The sequence below is a fragment of the Mirounga angustirostris genome, unplaced genomic scaffold (genome assembly GCF_029215605.1).
Source record: "Mirounga angustirostris isolate CCGP_5_RB_7025 unplaced genomic scaffold, mMirAng1.0.hap1 SCAF_3, whole genome shotgun sequence".
Taxonomy (NCBI): domain Eukaryota; kingdom Metazoa; phylum Chordata; class Mammalia; order Carnivora; family Phocidae; genus Mirounga; species Mirounga angustirostris.
Window position 1 is genome coordinate 38,408,685 of NW_026991711.1, and position 17,801 is coordinate 38,426,485.

The 17,801-nt window shown below is 35.7% G+C and overlaps 1 protein-coding gene across 1 annotated transcript in view; it reads left to right on the forward strand.

The window, feature by feature from the left end:
* PCDH9 (protocadherin 9) overlaps positions 1-17,389 on the forward strand; it is an 88,986-nt gene extending 71,597 nt beyond the window's left edge. Inside the window, exon 3 of the mRNA XM_064586014.1 lies at positions 17,140-17,389. Within this exon, the coding sequence (XP_064442084.1) occupies positions 17,140-17,319 (180 nt within the window). The 3' untranslated portion in view covers positions 17,320-17,389. The remainder of the gene's footprint in view (positions 1-17,139) is intronic.
* The last annotated feature ends 412 nt before the right edge of the window (positions 17,390-17,801 follow it).

The following is a 17,801-nucleotide window of genomic DNA, read 5'->3' on the forward strand; positions in this document are numbered from 1 at the left end:
ATACCCTTATCCTTGTAACTTGTCTCTTAGTAACATCAAAAGGTCTAGTGATACCCAATTATGCCAATTATAAGAATGTGTATATGATGCACTACAGAAAGACATGGTAATTATCGTTATTTTAGAGAAAAGCATAAGATTCTGACATTCAGTTACCTTTGTAAGAAGTTTACTTTTAAAATCACTTCATCTCTTTTGGCATCTAAACCCACCACAGATGCTTTATGATTTTATGTTTTTAATTAATGTCAACCCCCAGGTTGCAGTGAGAGTTGTCTGATTTCCCTGCCAGAGCCCAGACTGAGAGAATTATGCTGGCAATGAAGAAATGATGATGCCCATTAAGGTTTCAAACTCAAGTTTGAAACTTTAAAAAAAATCTGGGTCTGTTCATGTGCTATTCTTAAAGTTGTCTTCTGCTAAGGGCCCTTCTCTGGTCACCAGCGAAATATCTTTAATAAATATTATCACTGAGGGCGCCTGGGTGGCTCAGATGGTTAAGCGTCTGCCTTCGGCTCAGGTCGTGATCCCAGGGTCCTGGGATCGAGTCCCGCGTCGGGCTCCCTGCTCCTTGGGAGCCTGCTTCTCTCTCTCTCTCTCTCTGTCTCTCATGAATAAATAAATAAAATCTTTAAAAAAAAAAATATTATCACTGAAAAGCAGACTACTTTCATAATTATATTACTTCATTAACTCACATGGCATGTTTTATTTCCTATCCAATTCCTATTCAATAAAAGAAATTATTTGGAATTGTAAACACTTTTGTATGATTTTACATGGGTTTGAGAGTCAGTAGAGTGTAATCACGGTGTAGGCTCGTGCTGTCATCATATGGGTGCCATCTCAGAGACTTTGCAAAGACTGAACATCCTTTAAGCTGCTGGGAAAAGTAGAAATAATCATTCTTAAACTCGCTGTTAATGTATTAAATTCATTCATTTAAATAATATTATTTGAGCACTTAGTGTCTCTGTATCTTTGAAACATGAGTATCTCAAAAACAAATAAAAGAAAACCCAGCTGTCAAGAAATTCATAGTTTAATAGAGGAGATTTTTAAATTACATAAATCCAGAGAGTGATAAGTGGCCCAGGTGATTATATATATATATATAATGTATACACACAGTGTCAAGGGCAAGGATAAATATAAAGATGCAGTTAAGATCTATTAATACCCATAAAGGAGTGTGTTTCCTCAATCAATTAATATTCTATAAATGTCAGGCATTCATGTAGGCACCAAGGATACAGGGGATAACATAAAAGATAAGCAACTTATTTTATAAAGCAAAGAAAGAAATAAAATATAATATCAGATAACGTTAAATATTCTGAAGAAATGTGTTAGAGATTGAGAGGAAGGACATATGATATAAGCTGGTCTCCTTAATGATGTGGTATTGGAGCTGACGCCTGCAGGATGAAGTTGGCCAGCCACATGAAAATCAGGAAAGTGGATGTTGCAGGCAGTGAGAAGAGCAAGCTCAAAGGCTCTGAAACAGTTACATGTTTGTCAGTCGTATTAGTATTTGAGTTGGATTCTTAGTTATTGATAGAATTCAGACACCTAAAGGCAGATGAGTTTGATATTGCCTTTTTTTATTCCCACAAAACAGCTCCCTTTTGTTGGTTATTTCAGAGTCCAATGTTTTACTCCTCTTTGTACAGTTCTTAGTATTCTGGATATTTCCTTTAGGGTATCTAGCTTCTGTCAACAGTGAGTAATTCCTCAGCAAATACAGAAGGAAAAGGGGGACTGCCCCTGGGAGGTAAAGAGGAGATGGCTTAAAAATAAAATCACCTAATGGAACACATCATGCATCTAGCATAAGCTCCATTGTTATAAAAATAGAAGAATATTTGCTTTCCATATGTCTGGTACCTACGATGAAGATTATAATCCAATTTCAACATAAATGAATTATGTTTTTTTACACCTCTCTCTTTCCCATTTGGAAATCTTCCTATACTTCTGTCACACTCCAGCCTTTGATACAGTAATATCAAGTAATCACTTAACCAAAGCCTTATAACAGATTTTAAAATATTAGAAAAGCCTGAAGCATTGAACTATCTCTGAAAAACTTTTGAAAGATTTAGAAGTGATGCTGGAATTACTTGGGCCTGCTGGCCTATTGCATTCAGGTCCACACAGTTTTAGTTTGCTTCTGAAAAATAACTGAGATGAGTTTTAACAGGCAAGTTAGAGAGAAATCATGAAATATCTGATAAGCTGGGAAGGGATGCCAAAATACAAAATTGAAAATCACATGTATAGAAAGCAAACCCCTTTGACAAAAGACACATAAGAGACTGCAATGAAAACTAGGTAAAAAGAAATCATTATAGGATAACATTTCTTAATACAGCAGAAGTTACCAAAACAAGATGCATCTCTTGCATATTCTAAACTGGCAGTGGATTATTTTATACATTTACTCTTTACATCTTATATGAGGAGAACTTTTTGTCATTTCAAGTTTCTGTTTATTTTTATTCTCTTCTTCTTTGCATTTGTTTCAATTCAATGCACCAGTTCTTTTTAAATTAGTTGCATAAAACAATATATGTCTTCAGCAAGATGCCAAAGTATATGTGTGTATTCATTGTGTGTCTTTAATTCTAAGGTCACAACAAGGCCAAATGAGATTGCTACTGCTTTTGTCATTCATACAAAATGATTTCCTTTGGCGATTCAGTTATTTCAGGGTGAACTAAATTTTTCATCAGTGCCTATTATACTGTAAATGTATTTTTTCAGCAAATGGTAAATCTCCAGTAACTGGAAATAAAAGTGTCATAGAAAGAAGAAACCTCTGGGTAAGCAAAGGGATAGATACTAAAGTTTTGTTTTTTTGGTTTTTTTTTAATTGTATGACCTTCATCAACATCTATGGAATACCCTAAATGTGTAAGGTATTTCAGAGCATACAAGGATGAAAATGACATAGCTTTCATAGGAGAGAAGCTCATATAGCTCACAATTTTTACAAATAGAAAGCATGTTTAAACAAGCTAAGTATGTTGTGAGAAGTGCTGTAAAAAATATTATTATTATTATTATTTTAATATTGTGGAAAGGACAACTAGCTCTGTTAGAGAAGGTTTAGAAAGAGGAGTTTGGCCTGGGTCATAGGGCCGTGCAGGTACCCCTGGGCACACAGGATAAGGGGAGAGGATCATAAAGTCCCAAGGTGAGAAAGAGGCACAGGGCAGGTCTAGGGGGCACTGCTTAGGGTTAGTTGCGAAAGTATCTGGAATGCCACACCAAGGTTCGGGGGCCAAGATGGTAGCTAACCTCATCCACTTCAACAGGAAGAGACGGAATCATATATGCTTTTTGATAGAACGCACTGCTGCATTGAGATCTAAACCTCAGTTCTCTAATTAACATGCTCGATTTATTCTTCCTAAGTATTTACAATGTAAAATTCTCTCACCTTCCTCATTCTTATTTCTTGAGTACGATTTTGAAAGAGGTTTCCCCAAATAAAGTGAGTTTTAAAGTAGCATTAATGATGATTCCTTTTTCATATTGATTGATAAAAGGCTTTATTTTTTTTTATCTTGTTGGGGGGAAAAAAAAGATGCCGTTTTGTTTTAAGAGTATAAATACAAGACAACGTGCCTTTGAACAAAGCTAATGTTCCTTCCTTTCCAAAAAGGCATCAATTATTTTGAGGCAGCAGACATTTTCTTAAGATGCTTAAGCATGTTATGTCTAAGGGGATTTAATCAGAGGTTTAGAAATATTCTGTTATCTACCCAAAGAAATGCTGATTTCAACTGACTTACTGTTGTTGCAAAATTGAAGAAATGCTCAGAGATTTAGGTTAGAAAACATGCATTCATAATTCTCTCTTCATCAATGAGGTAAAATCAGAAGTTTAGCAATGTCATGCTTTTTACTCTGAAAGGTACAGAGAGGCCTTAGGCACAACTGGATTTCTGGAAGCAGTAGATTTCATAAATTTGAACTAAATTGTATCAGGCACGGAGTGGTGCCAAATTCTAATTCATTAGTTCACTGTTTGGCAGAGTTCCGCTTCCTATCAACAGTGAAGCATACAGGTTTCTTATGGGGGTATGAGACGTTCTCACTTCCAAAAGGCAACTTGAGCTTTCATTTAATGTAAAATGTGATTCTTAAAACAAGTACAACACAAAAAGGTCTTATAAGTTCTCTACTTAAAAGAAGATGAAATTTTGGGGAGTTTGTGAAATATTGTCATTCCTCTTATGTAATTTGGGATGAGTGTTTTAAGAAGTGAAAAAAATATCCTTAAGAATCTTTGACTTCATGTGCATCATCTTGCAACACAAAAATTCTCTCCTTAGGCACAATGATGACACAGGAAGCCTGAGTGCACCTGAGCCGTGGTGACTTAAAAATGAGTGTGGTCCAGAACTGAGTAGAGATGTTCCCTTCAGCTCTACTCTGGTCGCTACTTTCTGAGGTCTTTACAAGTCTTTAAAAGCCTAAAGCCCTGAGCTTAAGAACATTTTTCTCCTAATTATTATTTGCCTCAGTTTTGATCAATTAAAAAGATATGTTTTTTTCTTCCTCTAAGTATTGAACAAAAAGCTTTCCCAGCTTCTAAAAGGAAAGTATTCTCCATTGTTAGTTGCTGTGTGAAATGAGGTCCTTGGATCAGATGAGGTCTTCCAGTTCTAACATTATAGGATTTTAGAATGCAGTTCTTCCTCTTAGATTTCCTACCCAAGTCAGAATCATGTCCATTTCTTTCAGACCAATCATGAAAGAAGTTATAGCTATTGATTTGCCAGGAGAAACTAGCCCCATTCCCATTGCATTGCTCAGACACATACACCCACATCCAGCAACGCATAAGGAGAAATGGCAAGGGAGTTAGGAAATACAGTCATGTTCCTTACATTAAATATTAATAGCCCTAAAGAGGAAGGAAGAAATGTTGTTATTTTCTTCAAGATTTTTTTGGTCACCTGCTGTATGCAAAGTGTTATATTAAGCTGCAATGGGAGAATATAAAAATGAAAAAAGATTCTGTCTTTCTTACCAGAAGTTTGTCTCTAGTAGCAGAAGATACAATAAATGGCCTTGTTTCAAGATAGTACAGAGGATAAAACCCACAAATGTGATAAAACAAAAAACAAAAAACAAAAACAGGAGCCCTAGATATTCATAGAAGGAATAATTTTGAATAGAAAGGCCAAAGAGGCCCTCAAGAAAAGCATGAGGATTTCCTGGATTTTGAAAAAAATGAAGGACTTTTCTGGGTTAAAATAGGTAAAGGCAGAGGACAAGACCATGTACAGTGGAAGTCGTATATGGTGAATGTTGAATTCAGTTTTTCCATAGATTAACTTTTGTTTATGGAGTGGACAGTGGAGAGTAATTGGACGGTCTTGGGAAGGTGAGAGTCACAATTAAAATTGGTGAGATAAGGTTAATCTAGTGTATCAGGTAGATTGGATTACAAAGGATTAGTTACTAACTCTGCTTGCTAATAGTTTTGTGGTGGAAAGATAGGGTCTTCTGGAGTTCTTGTTAGGTGAGGGAATAGCAAGGAATGCCTGGGCTTACAAAGGTAAAGTTCTAGTTACTCTGTTTTCCAGTGGGGTTTTTTTGGTAAGTTAAAACAAAAATGCATTAGCTGTAAATGGTTTTCTGCTTATTTACAAATCATTCTTCTCACTCCTTGATATAATTACAGGCACTTATTTTGGTGTATTGTGGTTAAGAATCACATGACTTAAATAAATTATACTTATTGATTTAGCAAAACCAAGGGTGGGGGAGCAACATGGGGCCACTGAAATGAATAAGAAACCAATGATTATATTTTTTGTCAACATTCGTTCAAGATATCTCAATTATGTGTTCATTTTACTTGCCATTGTAGTCAAAATATGGCTTAATAAACCTGACAGTCTCTACTAGTTATGATTTTTGGACTTGTTTTGGAAAGCAGTACCTTAGACTTCTTGTTTTGATTAAAACTAGAAATTTGTTTTACCACTAAAATATGGACTGAAAATATTCCTGCCTACATATAACCCTTATAAGCATTTATTCTCAGAATTTTGGCATTAAAGGTGAATATTAGATATTCCTGCCACTAAGAAGTTCTGTAACTTTGAGTCTTAGTTTCTTTATTTGTAAAATGGGGATAAAAATACAATCCAAGGTGTTTATAAGGATTAAATACATTAATTTGTGTAAAAGTGTCTAGGTAAAAGCAGAATTTTTTAAAACTATACCTACACAATTTTATTACTGCTGCCATTGCCTCATTTTAAAGTTAATAATCTTAGGTTTTAATAGGAAGTAAAAGCTTTTAGGTTTTCTTTTCTTTTTTTTTTTTTTTAAAGATTTTATTTATTTATTTGAGAGAGAGAATGAGAGAGAGCACATGAGAGGGGGGAGGGTCAGAGGAAGAAGCAGACTCCCCGCAGAGCAGGGAGCCCGATGCGGGACTCGATCTAGGGACTCCAGGATCATGATCTGAGCCGAAGGCAGTCGCCCAACCAACTGAGCCACCCAGGCGCCCCTTAGGTTTTCTTTATGGAAGTAGAAATTGCAATTTCTTTGTGATTTTAGGGTAATAAGTAATCATAAAAATATCAAATTTAAACTCCTGGCTACATTAATATTTATAGTTTGATTTTCCCTTTGATGCTACTTTGTTTCTTATGGAAGTGGATATTTGTTCAGGTTTGTTTCTTCCCTTTCTTGTGAAAATAAGGATGATGACCACAATAACACAGATGCTGTGCTTGAAATAAGAGATCTCATTGAATTATCATTACACCTGTAAAGTAGGCACTATTGTACACCTTTTGTAAAGAAAATGAGACTGGAAATTTTAAAAATGACATGTTTGACATGACAGAACTGGTGGTTGAAGCAGAATTCAGCTGAGGCAATCAGCAGTAGGAGCCCATATCTGTGCTATATTATGCTTGCTGTCTTCATACTGATATTATGAAGGTAACTTTTGGAGGATCACAAATTCTAGGAGGACAGATCTCCATCTTAGCACTTTTCCCACATAATTCCTCATGTTAATATTCCCTCAAAAGATCTAGCAACATTGTTGGCACATAGTTGCTCCATAAATATGGTTGCAGGCTTACTGGTATCATAGAGTAGATGAGGGCAGAGAGTTGGGTGCTGAGGTTTGAGTACCAACTTGAGGGTGAAAACCATGGCCCTACCTTTGTCATCCTAGTTGCAACCCTGTAGTAGATGCTCAATAAAAGTGTGTTTCTTTGGATGCCATGCTTGATTAGAAATGATAAGACATGGAATAGCTTTATCACCTAGGAATCAAAAACTTAATATATTTTTGAAGATCAAAGGAACTTGTCTATTTATTACATTCATCGCTGGATAGTTTTCTGTTGCTATATTTTTGCAATTTAACATGTAAACTCAAAACGTGAAGAACATGAAACCTCCAGGCCTTGATCAATTTTTCTTAGGCTTTAATGGTAAATAAACACGTCTTTATGACAAATGTAAAGAATGTAGAGAAGGACTTCAAAGGGCCTGGAAGAAAAATATGACTGAAGCAAGAAATGCTAAGTTTTAAATGCAAATGAATATGTTGATTGATTCAGAAAAGTGGTAATTTTAAAGAGAATGTTGGTTTCCTTTGCCTTAATCTTTTCATTTAAAATTAAAACTTGTACAAGCATTCTAACCAAATGCTGGTTATTGCATATAACAAGGAACAACATAATTACTTTTTTCTTTTCTTTTTCTTTTCTTTTTTCCCTTTTCTGTGTCTCATTGCACATGTGCATGCCACTGTTACCTAGGAGAGGAAGCAGTGCACATCAGCTGTAAAAATCCAAAGAATAGAGGAAACCCCTATAATTGGTCCTTAACTGTCTGGGGAGAGCTCCTTCACACACTGAAATGGTCTTGAACAAATCTTATTCTGTAGTATGTTTCCTTCAAATCACAAAGGGGAAGAAAAAATACAAATTCCAATTAATGTAATTTTGCAGGAAAAAAAAAAGACATGGAAGGTATTCTTAACATCCTAGATATGCTTATAAATTCTCAAAGCCACTAAGACTTAGTGACTTCTGAGGACTTAAAGTATGTTAAAAAGGTAGACCCACATTTAAATGCTGATCTCAACTTTACACTGGGGACCACTAAAGAGCCTTTCAGAAGAAAAGACCAGGATCAGCAAAACATGAAATCCTTATAGCAGCAGACTTTCTAGGTCGGCTTTATATTATACTTTTGAAAAGGACATTTGTTTAAGGATATGATAGTTTTATCCTGCATGTAATGCACGCTCATTTACCAGGGAGGATGGAGCGGGTTGGAGGGGTAGGAGGGAATACTAGGACAGTGAGTTTATAGACCAAAAATGCAAGAGAACTGGCCCAGACCCCAGCTATTTCTTAGCAATTCATCTGTGAAGGCATTTTCCTAATACCTAATGAGGGCAAAAAAAAAAAAAAAAAAAAAAAAGGAACAGTAGTCTTTGCTTGTAAATGTGTCCCTGAAAAATAAGGAAATGAGTTGGCTATTGAAAAGTTGGCTGTCGTGGAACAGTCCCCAAATGTCCTTATCTTCTTTCAAAATCACTCCATCTCAGTTGTTATTCCTTTTTGGTTAAAAACAACAACAACGGGGCACCTGGGTGGCTCAGTCGTTGAGCATCTGCCTTCGGCTCAGGTCATGGTCCCAGGATCCTGGGATCGAGCCCCACGTTGGGCTCCCTGCTCCGCGGGAAGCTTGCTTCTCCCTCTCCCACTCCCCCTGCGTGTGTTCTCTCTCTCGCTGTGTCTCTCTCTGTCAAATAAATAAATAAAATCTTTAAAAAAATAAAAAAATAAAAACAACAGTGAATATGGTACCCTCTTCAAGCTCATTAACACAGCTGTGAGCATTAGCCAAAGAGGTCACTTTAAAGTGAGACAAGCGTATTCTTCCTCCAACAACAGCGCAGAGTGTGTGGTTAGGTGTAACCCAACAGCATGTTATTGCTATCGTAGTAAATATACATCATGGGCTTGTATGCATTATGTAGACTTCCTCTCACTCTCTCCTCTTATCCCATTCCCACCTGTGCTGTTAAAAAAAATATACCATAAGTAGATTTAAATAACTGCAAAGATAAAACCATTTTATCTTTCAAAAAATTATCATTTCTCATTCAAAAAAGTTTAAGCATCCAATTTTCAGCCGTTGAAAATAAGAAATTGAATAACAAAGAATGCTAAGTCTAAAAACAATGGTCTAAGAAGTCTTTTCAGATCAACTGTAATACTTGCAGAACAGATAAAATGTTATAGGCTAGGGGAGGGGAGCAGAGAAACGGTCCATTAGAGCATCTTTCCTCCATTGTTTATCTACTTTGTATGTATAAAAATGCTTCTCCTTGCCTCTGGGCACCTATATAACAAAATTCAGAACCTTGAAAGAATAAACTTAAAAAAGAAAGCCAAAATCACAGTTGTTCCTTGCCAAACTAGACTCCCACTTCTTATCAGAAAAAAGAGAGGGGGGGGAAAACTGCTTCATTATTTACTTTATGAAAATGTTTAGAAAAAAACTGCTCTTAAGTGGAAGTTTGTTTTGACTGAAGAAGGCTTTTCTGGCAGAGTATGTTTAATAAAAGAGAAAGAAGTTGCCAGTTACCCACAAGCATTGAAAGCATTTCAGAATTGGACCCCTTTTATAAGTCCTTAATGTAACCACTGCCGCTTCTAAATGTGAACAGTCTCAAAGATTCCTGGAAGGATCTATTTTGGAAAGGGTCATTTGCCGGTTTTCGATGTTCCATGCATATTTTTTGTGCACTTTACAAAATTTACTGAGCAGATGATTTTTCAAGATGTCCATTGACATAAATAATGGCAGAAAGCCTGAATCAAGATGTCCATCACAGCAAACCAAGGACAATCATTCTGTTTTATTTTGTCTTGGTTTGTTTTTTAGGAATTTGGCTTCAAAATCACACTAGAAATTTCACTGGGAGGAAAGAACATATGGCATGTGTGATATCCTCCATTGTACAAATTATCATAAATCCACATATCAATTTATATGCATTTTATATATGCTTAGTTTTTTGACATCTTAATGAATCAAGTAAGTTATCATGAACATGTAGCTTCATTACATAAAATCTTAGGAAAGGCTTTATTAGAGACATGGATTTCTGCTGTTATTCAATATCAAATATAACAGACTGTTTAGCATGAGTTTCCTGGAAACATCTGAAGACATTTCAATGTCATTTTATGTTGACTGAAATGGAACGTGGACTATTTCCTCAATTACCTGCCTAAAACATTCAGCAAAAAGAGACCTTTTAAATCTGAAGATTAAAGGCAAGCCAGCTTTATAGCAGACCAAATTAATTCTTAAACTTATTGCCTTGCAAGTTAAGAGCAAAAGACTTTCTGATTATAGATATTAAGATTCCTATAATGTCATCCTGCAAAAGCACATGTTAATCTAAAATCCTTATAAAATATGATTTTGGTGTCATTTTATTGACAGATATATCATCTCTTCTGAAGTTTGAGAAATGTCATTGAAATGACTTTCTAAACACTTTAGGGAGACTTTTCATTCATTATACTAGTATATTTTATATCCTATAAAGAATAGTACAGTAACCATCATGTAGTAATTTGACTTTGAACTGGACTACTTTGCATTAATGCTTCTCTTAGTCTTTATCCATAAAAGATTCCTGTTACTTATTTCTAGATTTGAAAAGTTACAACATGCATATCTGAATATATGACTGAAAACTCAAAAGGTTTTCATTGTGTAGTCTATTATTTTGTACCATAAAACCTATGGTATAAACTGTAGTGTGGATGATAATCTAATTGGGTAAGATATCCTTTCCTATTAGGCATAAAGGTTCTCTACTTGTTATTGAGAAATCATATTTTGTCTTAATTAAGACTGTTGAGCTTCTCTGGTACTAAATGAGATGCCTAAAATCCCTTAACATTCTTATCATGTATGAAAAAGAAAGAACAAAAAAAAATTTGACAAGGTAAAAATAATTAATTCAGAACACTTGGAAGAAACCTAAGAATCATAATAGAGAGATGCTTCATTTATAAGTATCTTGTTCAGACCAAATCATGAGTTCTTGAAGAATTCTATTTCTTTGGTGTTTGCTATTAATATTTAGACAGTCCTCCAAAGAATGGTTTGGGCAGTCATCAATACATGTTGGAGTGGATATTTTTTTTTTTTTTTTTACTGTCATCATTACATTGTACTATGGTGTGTATAGATTTTTCCTTTAAAGTCATTTAGGGAGACTAATGAATGTCTGATTTAACAGAACTTTCATTTTCTGGTTGTTTTTATGTCAAACACTGAAGATGGGGAATCTGAAAGTCTGTGAACACTCCCACTCCCCAATTAAGTCTATGGATATATCTGTAAAGTAGTGATTTAGTGTCTAGAGGAACTAATTTTTGGAATCAATGGGGTCAAAGTGACAGGTGGGCTTAAAATAATTAACAACATGAGAGAAGAACATGATCGCTGAGACAGTGTTTCCCACTTCGTCTCATTTTTGTGTAAGAAAAGTACGTAGTGAATTGCAGAACATTTGCATGTCCTCTTTGCATGTTTTTTCTCCCTGGTGCATACTATACTCACCTTCTATCAACAGCTTTAAAATGTAAGTGGAATGAATCACAAGAAAGATTGGCTCTGGTATACAAAGGTTTTCTCTCTGGACACTCTATTAGCATTCTTCTACAGTGAATGATAAAAGTTGTTCACACAGGGATTTAGGATTGTTGACATTTTTACTCCTTCAATGTCAGTTTGGTATATAGCAAATGCCTAATGTTTTACACTTTTAATATGTGTACTTGTTCCCAGAACTAGTATGAATATTTTATAAATTGTATGAATATTTCACTAATTAACTGAGGTGGCTCAAGATTAATAGACACTGGTTTTTTATCTGGACTGTGTTTTCTTTAGTAAAGACAACACCAATTGTAAGATATATACAGCAAGGCCCTTCTCACATGAACACTGTTCATGAGGATGAAAAACAAGAATCATTGTTCCGAAGAAACTATTACAAATTTTACAAAGTTGTAGCACCCTCTTTGTCCTTCATTTTAAAACATTTTCTTCTTGTTTCCTGACAAAATAAGCCCAAATTAAACATCTCTTTTGGAAGCTGTGGCAGAACAGAGGTTGAGAATTGTTCCTCTAAGGAGTTCTATTTGCATTTCCTCTTTACACATTTTTCTGTTAGAAAGCTCCTAAAAGGCATCCTTTTTTGCCTTCCTTAGGCTAAGGGGAGTTCCTCTGTCATAGTTACTATTGCCCCTCGGGGGGATATAGAACCTGTTTCCTCTTGAGAAGAAATGGGTAGTGTGTTCTCTGGCAGGGTCAGTCTCCCAAAATACACAGGTGCTTAATGCTTATGACACACCTAAGTATAAGGATGCATTTCATCTTCAGTTTCCCTTTCATAGTCTGCCTGAGTGTGTAACAGCCATGATATCTTTAAATGAGTTTGAATTGAACAGGACTTCAGTTGGAAGCCTTTATCACCAGGGAGGCTACATGTATACGATGACATATATCTCCCTTTGCATCACTCCCCCAGAGTTCAGCCTGCTATTCTGTCTGGCCAGCAGAGTGTTTCCTTCCTTCCTTCCTTCCTCCCTTCCTTCCTTCCTTTCTTCCTTCCTTCCTTCATGACTTTTCTAAACCTGTAAGCCCGAGAGGGAAGGAACACCTCAGAGGGTTCTCCTACTTTTTCCAGTTCAGATATTACAGATGTCTTTTATTTTGCGCTAGAGCATTTATGTTAGATATATTTATATTTTATGCTATAAATAGATTTACATTTTATATTTATATTTTGTACTATATTAGATATATTTATATTTTATAAACATCTGCATTAGGAAGTCAGTGTGATAAGAACCACTTTTCCAATAACTAGCAGAAAGGAGCACTATACAAAACCCCAAACCTGAAGCAGATCAAACTTCAGCCACAGGCTTCCTAATTCTAAACCTTAGATTCCTTAATGTTAAATTCTATGTCTATCTCTTAGAATTGTTGTGAAGTTCAATGGAGGATATTTTTGAGAAAATATAAAGAATAAAATTGAGTAAAAATGAGTTCTTAAAGTCTAGTCCTTTTGCTGTCCAAGATACTAATGATGTATTTGATGAAATAATTTGTTTTGATGTATTTAATATATATTTAAAGAAAATAAATCTAATTTTTCAATGCCTGTTTTCTCATTTTATTTACTCTCATAAAATCTATCAGTTATTTCTAAATTTTGCAAGGATTTTAATTTCAGAAACCAAATTCAAATATGCTAATATCTATTTGTCCTTATTTATTCTCTTAATATTTTAATATTATTTTTCCTTAGTATCACTTTACACTCTCAAAGCTTATCTTTGTTAACCTGTAACATTTTCTTGAGCATGTGTTAGGTGCCAAACACTCTTAATTGCTAGCTAGAAAGTAGTGAACTAGGCTGCCATCTTTGTTTTCATTTAAAATTCAAACATCAGATATGAATGGGGCCATTGAAACTATTGCTGATTTAAAAGTCACAAAATCAAAATGAATTATAACCCACAATTGTTAAAATATCAGCTTTTTATTAGAATGAGTTTGAGCCATTTTTCTGGTCTTTAATGCAGAGCAATTTTGTTTCCATATTGAATCAGTGTGAGATCTTAGCAGAGGTAGTTAATGTTGATAAATGGAACTATGTAAAAGTTTATTAAAACTTATACAGGCATACCTCAGAGGTACTGTGGGTTTGGTTCTAGATCATTACAATAAAGCAAATATTGCAATAAAGTGAGTCAAATAAGTTTTTTTGGCTTCCCAATGCATATAAAAGTTATGCTTACATTATACTGTAGCCTATTAAGTCTAGCATTATATCTGAAAAATTGTATATTCCTTAGTTAAAAAATACATTCTCAATAAAAATGCTAACCATCATATAAGCTGTTATCAAATTACAAGCTTACCTCTGTGTTGATGGCTTCTAACTGATCAGGGTGGTGGTTGCTGAAGGTTGGGGTGGCTGTGGTGATTTCTTAAAGTAAGACAACGATGGAGTTTGCCACATCAATTACCTCTCCCTTTCATGAACGATTTCTCTGTAGCATGCAATACTGTTGATAGTGTTTTACCTAAAGTAGAACTTCTTTCAAAATTGGAGTCAGTCCTCTCAAATGCTGCCACTGATTTATCAATTAAGTTTTTGTAATATTCTAAATCCTTTCTTATCATTTCAACAATCTTCACAGCCTCTTCACCAGAAGTAGATTCCATCTCAAGAAGCCGCTTTCTTTGCTCATCCATAAAAAGCAATTGCTCATCCATTTCAATTTTATCATGAGATTGCAGCAATTCAGTCACATCTTCAGGCTTCACTTCTAGTTCTCTTGCTATTTCTGCCACATGGGCAGTTACTTCCTCTACTGAAGTCTTAACACTCTCAAAGCCATCCATAAGGACTGGAATCAACTTCTTCCAAACTGTCGATATGTTGACCTCTTCCCATGAATCATAGATGTTCCTAGTGGCATCTAGAATGGTGAATCCTGTCCAAAAGGTTTTCAATTTACTCTGCTCAGATTCATCAGAGGAATCACTATCTATGGCAGCAATAGGCTTATAAGATGTATTTTTTAAATAATATGATTTGAAAGTTGAAATTACTGCTTGAGGCTACAGAATGCATCACTGTGTGGAGTAGGCATGAAAATATTAATCTCGTTGTACATCTTCATCAGAGCTCTTAAGTGACCAGGTGCATTGTGAATGAACAGTGATATTTTAAAAGGAATATGTGTTTCTGAAGAGTAGGTTTCAACAGTGGGCTTAAAACATTTAGTAAGCCAAGCTGTAAACAGATTGGCTATCATCTAGGCTTTGTTGGTCCATTTATAGAGCACAGGCAGAGTAGATTTAGCATAATTCTTAAGAGTCCTAGGATTTCTGAAATGGCCAATGAGCTTTGGCTTCAACATCAAGTCACCGCTTGCATTAGCCCCTAACAAGACAGTCAGCCTGTCCTTTGAACCTTTGAAGCCAGGCAATGACTTCTTCTTTCTAGCTATGAAAGTACTAGATGGCATTTTTTCCAAAAGAAGGCTGTTTCATCTACCTGAAAATCTGTTGTTTAGTGTAGTTATCTTTATTAATTATCATAGCCAGATCTTCTGGATAACTTGCTGCATCTTCTACATCAGCACTTGCTGCTTCACCTTGCACTTCTATGTTATGGAGTCAGCTTCTTTCCCTACACCTCATGAACCAACCTCTGCTAGCTTCAAACTCTCCTCCGGAGCTTCCTCACCTCTCTCAGCCTTCACAGAATTGAAGAGAGTTAGGGCCTTGCTCTGGATCAGGCTTTGGCTTAAAGGAATGTTGTGGCTGGTTTGATCTTCCGCCCAGACCACTAAAACTTTCTCCATATCAGCAATAAGGCTGTTTTGCTTTCTTATCATTCATGTGTTCACTGGAGTGGTACTTTTACATTTCCTTCAAGAACTTTTCCTTTGCATTCACAGCTTGGCTAACTGGTGCAAAAGGCATAGCTTTCAACCTATCTCAGCTTTCAACATACCTTCCTCACTAAGTTTAATAATTTTAGCTTTTGATTTAAACTGGAGACATGTGACTCTTACTTCCTCTTGAACACTTGGAGGCCAATGTAGGGTTATTAACTGGCTAAATTTCAATATTGTGTCTCAGGGAATAGGAGAGAAGAGGGAGAGAGAAAAGAGGATAGTTGGTTGGTGGAGTACTCAGAACACACAACATTTCTGATTAATTTTGTTGTCTTTGTGGGGAGGAGGACCAACAATTCTTATTTTTAAAAAGCACTGAAGGTAATTATAACGTGCCCTCAGGGTTGAGGACACCTAACATAGAGTAGAGAGGACTGGTTCCTCGACTCGAAGCAGCTACATACCAGATGTATGTGCTTGATGGTATTATTCCCCAGGGTCTTCTGATTTCTAAATTAAAGAGTTTGAATTAGACACTTTGAAGGGTTTTTCAAGTTCGCAGTATTTTTCTCCTTATTCTTTCACCAGTGGACTTTTACCTCTACTAGTTCTCATGTTGCACATTTTCCAGAAAAAGCTAGGGTACACCGATGGCCACCTGCGGTCATAATAATTAATGGTCAATTCTGGCAACGTGAGCCAGACACTTTGTATGACTAAGTTCTGGACCCAGGAGGTACATTTAGTTTTCCAGACAATAATTGACTAAAAGTGCTTGTCATAAATCAGTGGCCATTGACACTAGCGAGCATGTTCTTTTATGATTAACCCTTTCTTAAACCCCAAGAATATTGTTGTTTTGAAAAAGAAAGCAATGGGGAGTGAGGAGAAAATAGCATTTTTCAGTTGCAAAAGAGAAATCAACTGATGGAATGACATTTTGAAGAGTGTATTTCAGATAGAGAGAAATACCCAATCCTGTCATAAAACTAACCCCCAAACACCAGAAAAGACCACTTGAAAATAATCCAGATGACTTAATTATTAACTGTTTGTCATTTGTGACCAAATATCAGCTGATGGAAATTGTTTTGAGGTTAATGAAAGCATAATTACTTTATTTCAAAGGTTCATATCCAGAGTCAGATTGCGTACTGTAGAGCAGATGTCATGCTATGGTGCAACCTGAACCTATTACCATTTCCTCTCAACTGGATTGGGTAACCAGATGTACAAGTCATATACTTTAAAAAGCAAAACTGCTGATTGTTGGGATGCTTTTAATTTTAAAGTAATAGTAACATATTTTGGATATGTTCAAATCCTTAGTGATACTAGCCACTGCAAATTCAAGAAATAACAGCTTACAAATAAGTCCATATAATGGTTTCATTTTTATTCACAGAGAAGTGGGAGAAGAGGAGAGGAAGTTAGAGAATTTTGTATTATCATTCTGTTAGTTTCACTGGTAACTTCTGTGCTGGAATCAAATGGGGAATTTGTTCTGATTGCAATATCCTACTGTGCTGAATCTCTGAGCGATTAAGACTTGTTTTTTTTTTTTATTTTTTATTTTTTTTATTTTTATTTTTTTTAAAGATTTTATTTATTTATTTGACAGAGAAAGACACAGCGAGAGAGGGAACACAAGCAGGGGGAGTGGGAGAGGGAGAAGCAGACTCCCTGCCAAGCAGGAAGCCCGATGCGGGACTCGATCCAGGGACTCCAGGATCATGACCTGAGCCGAAGGCAGTCGCTTAACCAACTGAGCCACCCAGGCGCCCCGATTAAGACTTGTTAATAGCAGTGAAGAGTCAATAAGACTGTTCATGGGTTCGAATGGCAATGTTGAACAGTCAGAACAAAAACCAAGGTATTTTAATAAGCAAATTTGATTGGCACATAGTGTGACAGCTGATGCCAGAAGGAAGTCTTCTGTTAATGTTTCAGATGGTTATATTACTTGGGTGATCTGACAAGAATCTACCATGGCTTATGCAAAATAGGACATGGCAGATGTCAGGAGAGCAGAAGATACACATGTGATAGTCCTGACGAGAGTTTTGCCCTTGAGAAGTGGGGGGAATGTCATTTCCTTCTCAATATAGGTATCATCTTGATGCTTTGGGTTCTCAAATAGGAGATCCTGAATCACACAGAGGCACACATTGTTGATATTGTTTCATATTATTTTACTTCAAACCATAACTGTTCCATTTTGTTTCCAAGGACAATTTTGTGTGATTTGATCAAAATATTTAGTTACTCTGATCTGTACAGGCT